Source organism: Thunnus thynnus, chromosome 16 (assembly GCF_963924715.1).
Source record: "Thunnus thynnus chromosome 16, fThuThy2.1, whole genome shotgun sequence".
NCBI classification, from domain to species: Eukaryota; Metazoa; Chordata; class Actinopteri; order Scombriformes; family Scombridae; genus Thunnus; species Thunnus thynnus.
In genome coordinates, this window is record NC_089532.1 from 577,501 (window position 1) to 588,758 (window position 11,258).

At 39.6% G+C, this 11,258-nt stretch overlaps 2 protein-coding genes across 2 annotated transcripts in view; both read right to left on the reverse strand.

Moving 5' to 3' along the window:
• The window catches only part of fbxo34 (F-box protein 34), a 16,444-nt gene extending 14,151 nt beyond the window's left edge, over positions 1-2,293 (reverse strand). Inside the window, exon 1 of the mRNA XM_067613725.1 lies at positions 2,058-2,293. The gene's annotated coding sequence lies outside the window, so the exon portion shown is untranslated. The remainder of the gene's footprint in view (positions 1-2,057) is intronic.
• A 2,326-nt stretch (positions 2,294-4,619) lies between these two features.
• Positions 4,620-10,743, reverse strand: jmjd7 (jumonji domain containing 7). Its single transcript, XM_067613446.1, has 9 exons — positions 10,561-10,743; positions 9,103-9,256; positions 8,874-9,012; positions 7,765-7,879; positions 6,557-6,613; positions 6,294-6,389; positions 6,127-6,203; positions 5,879-6,038; positions 4,620-4,820 (listed from the first exon to the last, which is right to left on the reverse strand). Exons 1-9 carry the CDS (start codon positions 10,607-10,609, stop codon positions 4,732-4,734), a joined length of 936 nt encoding a protein of 311 aa, XP_067469547.1. The 5' UTR covers positions 10,610-10,743; the 3' UTR covers positions 4,620-4,731.
• Between the last annotated feature and the right edge of the window lie 515 nt (positions 10,744-11,258).

Below are 11,258 nucleotides of genomic sequence, written 5' to 3' on the forward strand. Positions count from 1 at the left end.
ATAATGATGTCAGCGGGCCACAGGCTCAGTCATCACTGTGTTACCTCTTTCAACGAGAGAGACTTAAACATTTATTTGAAATTGCGTCTTTGAACTGTGGTCGCGGCTCGGTGACGGTTTGTCGTCTGGTCACTTATTGAAATGATCAGTTTTAAGGTCAGTCAGTCACCAGATGTTCCAACAGCTGCAGCTTCATGTTGAAGGAACTTAGAAAAGGTTTAATTAGGACTTTAGATGATGAGAAATCTACATGACAGGAAATTAATAACTTTTGCTAAACTTAAAGCTGCAGATATGATAATAAAGAAAATAAAGACTCCAGGATGAAAGAGGGACGGATGATCTCCAGGAAGCAGCTGCAGATAATAGTTCTGAGGTTATAACTGTATAACATAAAACATCTTCCCTCCTTCTTTTCTCTGGTTTATTACTGTTTTAGACAGATGAACTTATTTATTCTACGTTACTGTGTTAACTTTTACTCCTCTCTCGTCAGATGTCTGTGTTGAAGGTCAAATATGCTGTTTCTGTTTGTCAGAAAAATGAATAACAGTTCAAGTAAAAAGACAGACATTTATTGAAATGAAAATCTTTGAGATTATAACTTAAGTAGTTATTAAATGATCAATGACACAGTTATAATAACTGATGAGTCACAGAGTGATTCATCCAGTAAGAGAACAAACATCTGCTGATGACTTCAAACTGTTGACAATTCATCAACATTTTATAGAAAAAACAATCAGCAGATGAATCAATGACAAATGAATTAATCATTAAATGCAGCCTTGTCCTGCACTGTGTAGATGTTAATAGATTTTATATTTTAATTAACTGTATATACAGTTTATATCCTTTTAATACACACAGTTTAGATGTATATTTGTATGTATGTTAGTTCACCTCTACTACACAGAACCTTTATTATTCAATGACTGTCCTTCTCTTTCTTACACTGTTGATGTTTATTGTTTAATGTTGATGTTTGTTGCTTTTTCTGTTGACATCTGGAACACAGTGACTTCCTTCTTCCTGCTGCTCGGTGAATAAATCTGATTCTGAAACATGTTCTTGTCTCAGATCTCGTTACTGTTGGAGCTACTTTCAACCACTTTAAACAAATCTGTTTCCAGTTTTTGGACTTTTTCTCTAATCTTTGATTTTTGCTGAAATATTGGATCATTTGAACATTTATTGAAATGAAAGCATGTGAGAAGTTTAGAGGGAAAAATCACTATTTGGTGGAGCTGTTAACAACTCATAGACATGTGAAATGTGACCCCGACTACACACTGCTCTTTGTAAGACGTCAAAAGCCAAAAAGGTTGGAAACCACTGGTTTCATCTTTAACAATGTGTTGTATTTTAAAAGCTTGTTATATTATCCATTGTGTCAAATCTTCATCTGAAAAGTAACTAAAGCTGTTAAATAAATGTAGTGGAGTAGAAAGTACAATATTTCCCTCTGAAATGTAGAAAGTAGCATCACATGGAAATACTCAAGTAAAGTACAAGTACCTCAAAACTGTACTTCAGCACAGTAAATGAGTAAAAGTACTTAGTTACTTTCCTCCGCTGACAGCTGCTGTAAACTTGTCTGCGGCCTCTTCATCACAGCTAAGTTAGTTAGCATTTAGCTGGAATAAACACTCCGCACTTGTTCCCACGTGACGCCAGAGTTCATAGATGTTAATGACACAGACGGTTAACAGACTGTTCAGCAGAAAACAAGCCGTCAGAAACCGGAACAGACCTCAAACACAAGTACACAAACTTTGCTAGCCAATAGCTAACTAGCATGCTAGATGCTGCGGCCGTCTGAGTCCATGATACACCTGGCTAACTGACTAGCCTCTAGAGCTAACTGGAGCTTTAGCAAACAGACCTGGGAGGGAGACAAACAGCGCGACGACATTTAAACGAGCAAGAAGTTTTTTTTTAAATAAAGCTGTCTGTGTTTAACTCGGTTTATTTTAACATAAAGACAGTTTTAGCTTCAGGTGGTAACAGCAGCTAACGGCCAGCTAACAGCAGCAGAGGCCGGGACTCGGACTGACCTGCTGGGGGAAATCGCTCCGTCTGTTCGCGGAAGGAAAAGCTGCTGGCAGCCACAAAAACAACAAAAATCTTCTTCACGGTTCGTCCTGTAGCTCTTCAACTCTCTGGCTGTCTGTTCCTGCAGCTATCACTGCATAAAATCTTGTTTTAAAACGTTAAATCGCGGTGTAAGCGGAGCTCCGTCGTTGCTGAACCTGTCCACTGCTTCGAGTTACTGACTAACTTACCCGATCGAGCAGCGACGTACAGCTGGAGCAGCTGCGTCATGACGTACAGCTGGAGCAGTTGCGTCATGACGTACATGATCGAGATTCACTCGACTCACTTTATTGCCATGTGTGGTTCAATCAGTCAGGCTGAACAAATAAATTAATTAACACATTTACAATAATTCAAACTTAGATTGAATTTTAAAAAAAAATGTTATACATTAATCACCAATACACTATATGTTTATTTTCTATTTTACATCTTACATCATTTTATTTTAATTACTACTTGATGTGTAATATTTCATATGTAAATGCACTTTATTTTATTGTTTATATTTTGTTCATTTTATTTCTAGCCAGGATTTTAGAAACACTGAGTTTATCTGAAGTGACATTTTTAGAAGTTTTTAAACACGAGCCCTGGTTTGTTTAAACAGTCTGACAGTGTTCTTGGTTCACAGCAGCAGAGAGCGAGAGAGACGTCGTCTGGATCAATAATTCATCTGTGAGCCGACTTCAGTTTCAACAACAACAACAACAGTAAGAAAACCTGCTGCAGGTTTTCCATCATGAAAAATACATCAGAGGAGTCCTCCCAGAACCCCCCGGGGTCAAAGGTCACAGCCAAGACTGTCAGGATACAATCAGAGGAGGTTTATTGGTCAGAGTGATCTGTCTGTCTGATACACTGATTCTTTCAGGGAGGATCTTTCAACAATAATACCATGAATAGTTTTTATTGATCAGTTAACTTGATCCAAAGTTGAGTAAACCGCAGAAAGTAAATCAATATCTGAGCAGCTTTGAAACAGTGTTTCAGGTTCTCGGCAGGTCGGTTGTTCCTGCATCTTGGAGAAGTTGCCACAGTTCTTCTTCTGCTGCTTCTGTCTCTTCATGTTAATCCCAGACTGACTCCATGATGAGACCATCTGTTGCAGGACTCCTTGTTCTTCTTGTTGATGAAGATAGATCTTTATGACTCTGGCTGGATGTTTGTTGTCCTGCTGCAGATGATCAGACGCCTCCTGATGCTGCTGCATTAAGGAGAAGAATCTAAAGTCACCGTCCTCTTCCTCTTTCCTCCTCAGTCAGGCTGCTTCACAAACACTCAGAGAGGATCCCCACCTTCCAGTATAACAGGAGGTGTTTCAGTGTCGCCCTCTGGTGGCTGAGAGGAGTTTAACACATTAACAGAATCAGGATCAGCACTGACAGTAAAACACCCACATTAAAAACACTGTAGAAACACCAACTTATATAGTTTGACATGAGTAACAATGACAAGTTGTTAGGCCTTAGAAACAGAAAGTATCAGCATTTAAACAGTCAGTCATCAAATGAACATTAAAGCTGTTTTTCTTGCTGTAATCATTCCTCCTGTTCATACTGACCATTAGAAGATCCCTTCATAATGACCTTATAATGGAAGTGATGGATTTAAAAGTTTATCTGAAGCTAATATGAAGCTTCAGCGTCCAAATGAGTCAAATCAAGTAGATATCTTTCAACGTTACAGTCTTTTTAGTGCCAAAGTTCCTCTTTTTGTTACTATACTTCCACCTGCAGCTCAACAGGGAAACACTGTCCGAGGAAACACAAAGAGGGAATTTGATGCTAAAAAGACTGTAAATGTGTCAGATATCCACTTGATATGACTAACTCAGACTGCTGAAGCTGAATAGAAGCTTCACACAGACTTTTAAATGCATTTTTGAACTAAATGAAGAATGGTTTCTGTCCTCCATCTGGAAAATAACATGTTTATCTTTGTCAGATGAGGATGGAGCTGCAACCAACTGATTTTCTCAATTAATCGTTTAGTCTAAAAACAGATCACATTCTCAATTTCCCCAATCGACAGGCCAGAACGTATTTTCATTCTCATTTAATCTGTCAATTCTTTTCTCAATTAATCAGTTAGTTGTTTGGTCCAAGACGACGTCCTCAAATGTCTTGTTTTTGTCCACAACACAAAGATCTTCAGTTTACTGTCAGAGAGACTAAAGAAACCAGAAAATATTCACATTTAACAAGCTGCAATCAGAGAATTTGGACTTTTTTTTCCTTAACAAATGAATCAAGTCATTGCAGCTCTAATGTTCAGTTCACATGTGCCTCTTTCAAATGTTTAAAAGTCTGAACAGGCTGAAAGCTTGAAGATGTTTGTAGTTACAGGATGACATCACTGATGATGTAACAGGATGACATCACTGATCTGATGATGTAACAGGATGAGAAGCAGGTCATTACTGATTCTCCCTCCATGAGTCCCAAAATCAAAATCTTTACTACACACCTGTCCACCAGGTGTCACATTACACAAGACTGAAAGATGATGTTTCATTAACAGAGTTTTAAACCAAACTTTATTGGTCAGTTGCTGTCAAACATCACATCAACATCACACACAAACACTAAACCTGTCACACTGTCACTATGACATCATGCAGCTGCTGTGATGTCACGTCGCCCCGGTGACCTCAGACAGCGTCTCCAGCAGCTGGAAGTAGTTGTACTTGATGTCGTACTCCATGTCGTACCAGAAATTCACTGCAGCAACAAACAAACATACAGAAAACGTTGATATTTATTAAAACACAACAGCTGACTGAACACACTCAACTTTTAAAATTAATATTTTTATTTCTGAGTTTGTGAAAACAAAAACTGAACATCAGGTTTTTGAAATGACCTGCTGCACATTTCACAAATATGTATTCAGGTGTTTCAAAATATGATTACAGCTTATGATTATGATTATTATTATCAATATTATTATTATTATTTGCTTTTTGTCTTCTTCTGTGGATGAAATGACTCATCCCGGTTTAGTGCTGCCCTCTGCTGTCACCTGACATCTAGGCAGAACTGCATGTAGTGGGTCAGGTGTAGTTCAGGTGTTGTTCAGGTGTTGTTCAGGTGTTGTTAAGTGTAGTTCAGGTGTTGTTCAGGTGTAGTTCAGGTGTGGTTCAGGTGTTGTTTAGGTGTTGTTCAGTGTAGTTCAGGTGTTGTTCAGGTGTAGTTTAGGTGTAGTTTAGGTGTAGTTCAGGTGAGGTTCAGGTGTTGTTTAAGTGTAGTTTAGGTGTAGTTTAGGTGTAGTTCAGGTGAGGTTCAGGTGTTGTTTAAGTGTAGTTCGGGTGTAGTTAAGGTGTGGTTCAGGTGTAGTTCAGGTGTTGTTCAGGTGTAGTTCAAGTGTGGTTCAGGTGTGGTTCAGGTGTAGTTCAGGTGTGGTTCAGGTGTTGTTTCAGTGTAGTTCAGGTGTTCAGCTGTAGTTCAGGTGTAGTTGAGGTGTGGTTCAGGTGTAGTTCAGGTGTGGTTCAGGTGTGGTTCAGGTGTGGTTCAGGTGTGGTTCAGGTGTAGTTCAGGTGCAGTTGAGGTGTAGTTCAGGTGTAGTTCAGGTGTGGTTCAGGTGTGGTTCAGGTGTAGTTCAGGTGTAGTTCAGGTGTGGTTCAGGTGCAGTTAAGGTGTGGTTCAGGTGTAGTTCATGTGTGGTTCAGGTGTAGTTCAGGTGTAGTTCAGGTGTGGTTCAGGTGCAGTTAAGGTGCGGTTCAGGTGTAGTTCAGGTGTAGTTTAGGTGTGGGTACCTGGTACAGCTGCAGTGTTTTTACCTGCAATGCAGCCGTGCGACTGCTGCACGTGGTGGAACCACAGTGATGGCAGGAACAGCATCTCTCCGGCCTTCACGCTGCAGTGGACCGGTCGAGCTCGCCGGTACGACGGGTACCGCTGCAGGTCCGGGTCCAGAGGGTCCAGAGGGATCCAGGGGACCTGAGGGGGGGAGGGGGTTCAGGGAGGGTGAACTGGAGTGTTTTAAACAAAGCAGAGAGCGCTGAGATTAACAGACACCTGAACGCACCTTCTCAGAGTCGCTCTGATCCACGACCTCGAACTCACCGTCGTCCTGCTGACGGTAAACAGCCGGCTGATACACACCTGAGACAGAGTGTTACCATGGTTACTGTAGAGATTGCAGAGTGGTTACTATGGTCACTGCAGTGGATGGAGGGTGGTTGCTATGGTTACCGTAGGGGATGAAAGGTCGGTCTGTGGGCGGCAGCAGGATGAAGTTTTTCTCTCCAGAAATCACACAGTAAAGATTCTCATAGTGATCTTTGTGCACTGAAACACAAAACATACAACATAAAATGTTCATATTAAACACACTGGATATACATATTAAACATAATGTTTCTACATATTAAACATAATGTTTCTCCATATTAAACATATTGTTTCTACATAGTAAACAGAATATCTGACTGATGTGATGTGTTGTCAGATCTTACTGGATGTGACGGCTCTCGCCTCTCCGAGCCAAAAGTTTACTGCATCTGGTAACTTTCCTAAAAGAAGAATAACAGATCAGATATGATCATAAAGAGAAAACAATAGTTTCTTAAACATGAATCAGTTGATGGTGAACAGAATCCAACACATTTAGTGTGATTACTGAAAAGAGTGAAACTGAGCTGGAAAAGCCGACTGCTGTCAGTTGGACAAAACAAGACTTTTGAAGATGTTAAGTTGCACTTTAGGGAATCATGACGTGCAGTTTTCTCTACTTTCTCATTTTTGACAAGAAAATAATCTGCAGGTTAAATGACATTGAAAACAATTGTTGTAAAAAGACAGATAACAAGACTATTAGTCAAAAGGAACCGGAGAGTGTACAGCTGATTATTAATAACATTAAAGCAGCACTGTGAGACAATCTGAGATGTTTCTTCTGCAGCGTAAAGACATGATGAACGACCAGGAAGACCTTCAACCCCAGCTGGGATACGACTATTTCCTGCCTCAGATCCACGCAGAGGTTTTTATTAAATGATGTATTTTATCTGATTACGATGTAAGAATCATGTTCAAGTTTTCCATGGGTCAGGTGATAAACATATGAACTATCCAGGAAGTAGCCTGAGCCTGTCTGTATTCTCTGTAGCGTTGGACAGAAGTCATGAAAGCAGCTCGATGTGTCTTTCACATCAGACCAGAACAGTTTCACAGCTTTAGTGAAGCTGCAACAGTTTGTGTTTCTGACTGACTGAGGAGACAGTCAGAGAAGATTTATGGAGGACTGTTTGACAAGAGCTCATATTTCTCTTCATATTTACATATTTTATATATTTTATATTTGTGGGACTGCCTGTATTCCAACATCCTGACTGCAGAATGAAGAAAACATCTGGAGCAGGTTTTTGTTTTTGGTCTTTACTTGAAAATACTCTACGCGTCTATACTAATGCTGTTCTATAAAGCAGTATAGATATAAAAGTCAATTAATTCATCTACTTAATAAATAACTGTCGGCCATTTTTTCCCTGCTGGTATTAAAGAGTCTGAACCTGCAGAAACTGAACGTATGGATTTTGGCATCTTTGCTCCAAGACAGATGTGATAATGAAGTGATTAATGGTTTCAGTTCTACATGTATCAGCGACCCCGTTGACCCCACTGTGACCCGCCTCCGGTCTGAGCGTGCTCAGTGTGAACTCACCGAGCGCCGCGCTCATCCAGGGAACATGCGGCTCCACATCGTCCGTCAGCTCCGGCAGCTCATCCAGCAGGTTGGAGCACTGCTTCTGCACGTAGAACACGCCGCGCTTCTCCACCTGACGGGACTCCACATGATGATCAGCTCAGGAAACTTTACACACTCACACAGCTTTGAAATATAAAAGTATCTCACACATGCTGTAAAAATAAATACAATCTGAAGATTTAAAAATATAAAAATCCTTTGGTTTGTGTGTAGAATCAGTTGTTACAGTGGTGTCCTTCAGTCCAGCAGCTTCTTCTTCTTCATGTGTTTTATCTTCTACGTGTATCTGACAGCTGCTGTAGAAACTCTGCAGATTTACACTCACAGCTCCGTATCAAACCGTCACGTTTAACTTCCTGACTGAAGCACCGGGAATCATCAAACAGATTGATCATCTTATTGATCGCAAAGTTCTGATTTTGATCACAATATCTCCAGTTTCAGTTTCAGTCTGTGTTTTTTTCAGAAGTTCTAATGTTCAGACTTTAACAACTGTGACGTCTTTATAATCAATATTTTTCATATATATTTATACGAGTGATGCGTCTCACATTACACACTGTCATCTCATATATTAGTATTATTAAAATATTGATTACAGCTGCTTGAAGAACAGAATTTTTCTGTTGTTGTAGTTTTACTTGACTAAAAGATTCCAGCGTTTCCTCCATCAGTGACTCATGGATCTAAATGTTTTGATACATATAAAAACAATCTGCTCTGAATAATAATTTATGTCTGAAACGTTTTTTTTTAAATGCTCCCTCATTAAAAGTGCAGAATCTGTGAATCTGTAAAAAGTTTTCCTGCTGGACACCAGATGTTCCTCCTTCACTGTAAAGTTCATCTCAGTGTTTGTGTGTAAGTCGCATATTGAACCACGATTGGCTCCAAACTAGCTGTGATGTCACACATCCTGCTGCTGACTGAGCTCAGAGAAACTTTCCTCCTTCAGCAGATGATGTGAAAACAAACACAGAGAAGCTCAAACATCCAGCTGAAGGCAGAAGAAGAGAAACCTGTTTGTGATTGGAGGAGGATCACATGTCCGGCCTCTCGCTCACCTTTCCTTCTATGACGTCGAGCACCGAGGAGAAACTCATCTGCCGCTCCTCCGGCATCACGAAGCGATCTCCGTTCACGGCGTCAGCGTAGCCGTTAGGAGTCACTGCCACGCTGATGACCTTTGACCCCACCTTCTCCCTGGAGAGACAGAGGAGAACAGGAAACCGATGACATCACCACAGAAGAAGATCGGATCAGTGCAGGTGATGGTGGGCGGGGTTTCCTGACCTCAGGTACGCCGGCGTCCACCTGGTCAGAGCCGGCCAATGGTTGAAGGCGTTGCGGATGATACAAGGTTTGTTTGGACCAATCCAGTCGCGGTAGAACTGCAGCGGGTCAGGTGGCTCCTCCAGGTAAGGCACTGATTGGTTCAGATACAGATCTGAAAGGTAATCAATGATCAATTAGTGATCAGGAGCAGCAGGATACTTTATTAACGAGTTTAAATAGATCAGTTACAGAATCAGACTGATGTTAGATCAACATAAGTCAACATGACAGCTGTAGAAATTAATCAATTAATTGATCAGTTATCAATTATTAAATGAATCACCAACTATTCTGATAATCCATTCATCGTTTCTCTGATTGCAGCTCGTTAAATGTGAATATTTTCTGGTGTTTTTAGTCTCTGTGACAGTAAACTGAAGATCTTTAGATGACGTCATCTTTAGGAAACATTGATCCACATTTTATGAACCAAACAACTAATCGATTAATGGAGAAAATAATCAGCAGATGAATTGATAATGAAAGTAATCAATAGTTGCAGCTCTAAAGACCTGCTGATGAATTTCAGTTTCACTGATCAATAACTGACTGTTTTCTGTATTAAACTGATTCTACATTGGGACACTAAGAAATGATCAATAATGAAAACGATCGTTAGCTGCAGCTGTAGATCACATAAAAATATTGATCACATGACTTCAGATAAATCAATCAATCAATAAAGAGGTGAAACAGGAAGCTTCACAGTTTATTTGAGCTTTTTGTTCCTGGATGTGTGAAAGATCAGCTGATCAAAGTCTGAACCTTATTATTGATTATAAAAATCTATTATTAATCTGCTAAACTAACAAACACACATCTGAATAAATATGTTTAATAATGATTCTATAAGAGAAATATCTTTATATTTACTGATGAATTACATCAAAGTTACACAATATTTTTTAATCATTATCTATTAATCTGCTGATTATTTTCTGGATCAATCGATTAGTTGTTTAGTTCATAAAATGTCAGAAAATGGTGAAAAATGTGGATCAATGTTTCCCAAGAATTTGGACTTTTTTTATTTGAAAAATGACTCCAACCGATGAATGGATAATCAGAATAGTTGGTGATTCATTTTGTTGGTAACTAATTGATTAATTGATTAATGGCTGCAGTTCTACTCTGTTTCTGTCAGTTTAGCTTTAAAACGTCTTTTTATGTCCCTGCAGGTTTGTCTGAATGCAGGAGAATCATTCTGCTGGAGAAAGAACCAAATCCAGATGTTTTCATGTTTTTCTGCTCTGAAATTGAAGCTTTTTGAGTACTAGTATTAGTACTGTAGTATTAGTAGTACTACAGTATAAGTACTGTAGTATCAGTAGTACTGTAGTATTAGTACTGTAGTATTAGTACTGTAATATCAGTAGTACTGTAGTATTAGTACTATAGTATTAGTACTTCTCTCACCGTGAGCCTCCAGTGAAAACTCAGCCAGACGTTTCTTCACAGCCTCCATCTTATTTTTCCGTCATCACAGATTTTACAGGTTCGATCTTCAGAAATGATCAATAATCAATAAAGTCTCAGCTGTTTGTGTAACACTTCACTTCACGCTGCCATGCTGCTTTGTTTACATCCGGTGCGCATGCGCGGAGATCCGCTCATGGAGTGTTTGACGTCAGCAGATCTCCCCCTGCAGGCTGGAGGATGAACTGCGGCGGCTGCTGGTGGCGTCATATTAGTACTACTATCAGTGGTGGAAGAAGTACTCAGATACTTTACTACAGTAAAAGTACATAGGTATTATGAGCTTGATGTAGTTAAAGTATTGCAGTAAAAGTGTTTTTGCAGAAAATGGGTCTATGACTGATATAATAAATCAATGTAACAGAGAACATTATTAATACTGATGAGTCGGTGCATTAGCAGCATGTTATTGCTGCAGCTGCTGCAGGTGGAGCCAGTTTGAACTTTTTGAAGGTCACCAGATAAATCAGAGGTCAGAGGTCCTGAGATGATCGATCAGGTAAGAAAGGAGAAAAAACAAAGTTCTGATTCATAAATCTGGATTCATTTTCACAACTTTTCTTTAATCTTTGTGTTTTTGTGAAATCTTGGAGAATTTCACCTCTTTGAGCCTCAAACAGTTATTTATTTGAAACCAT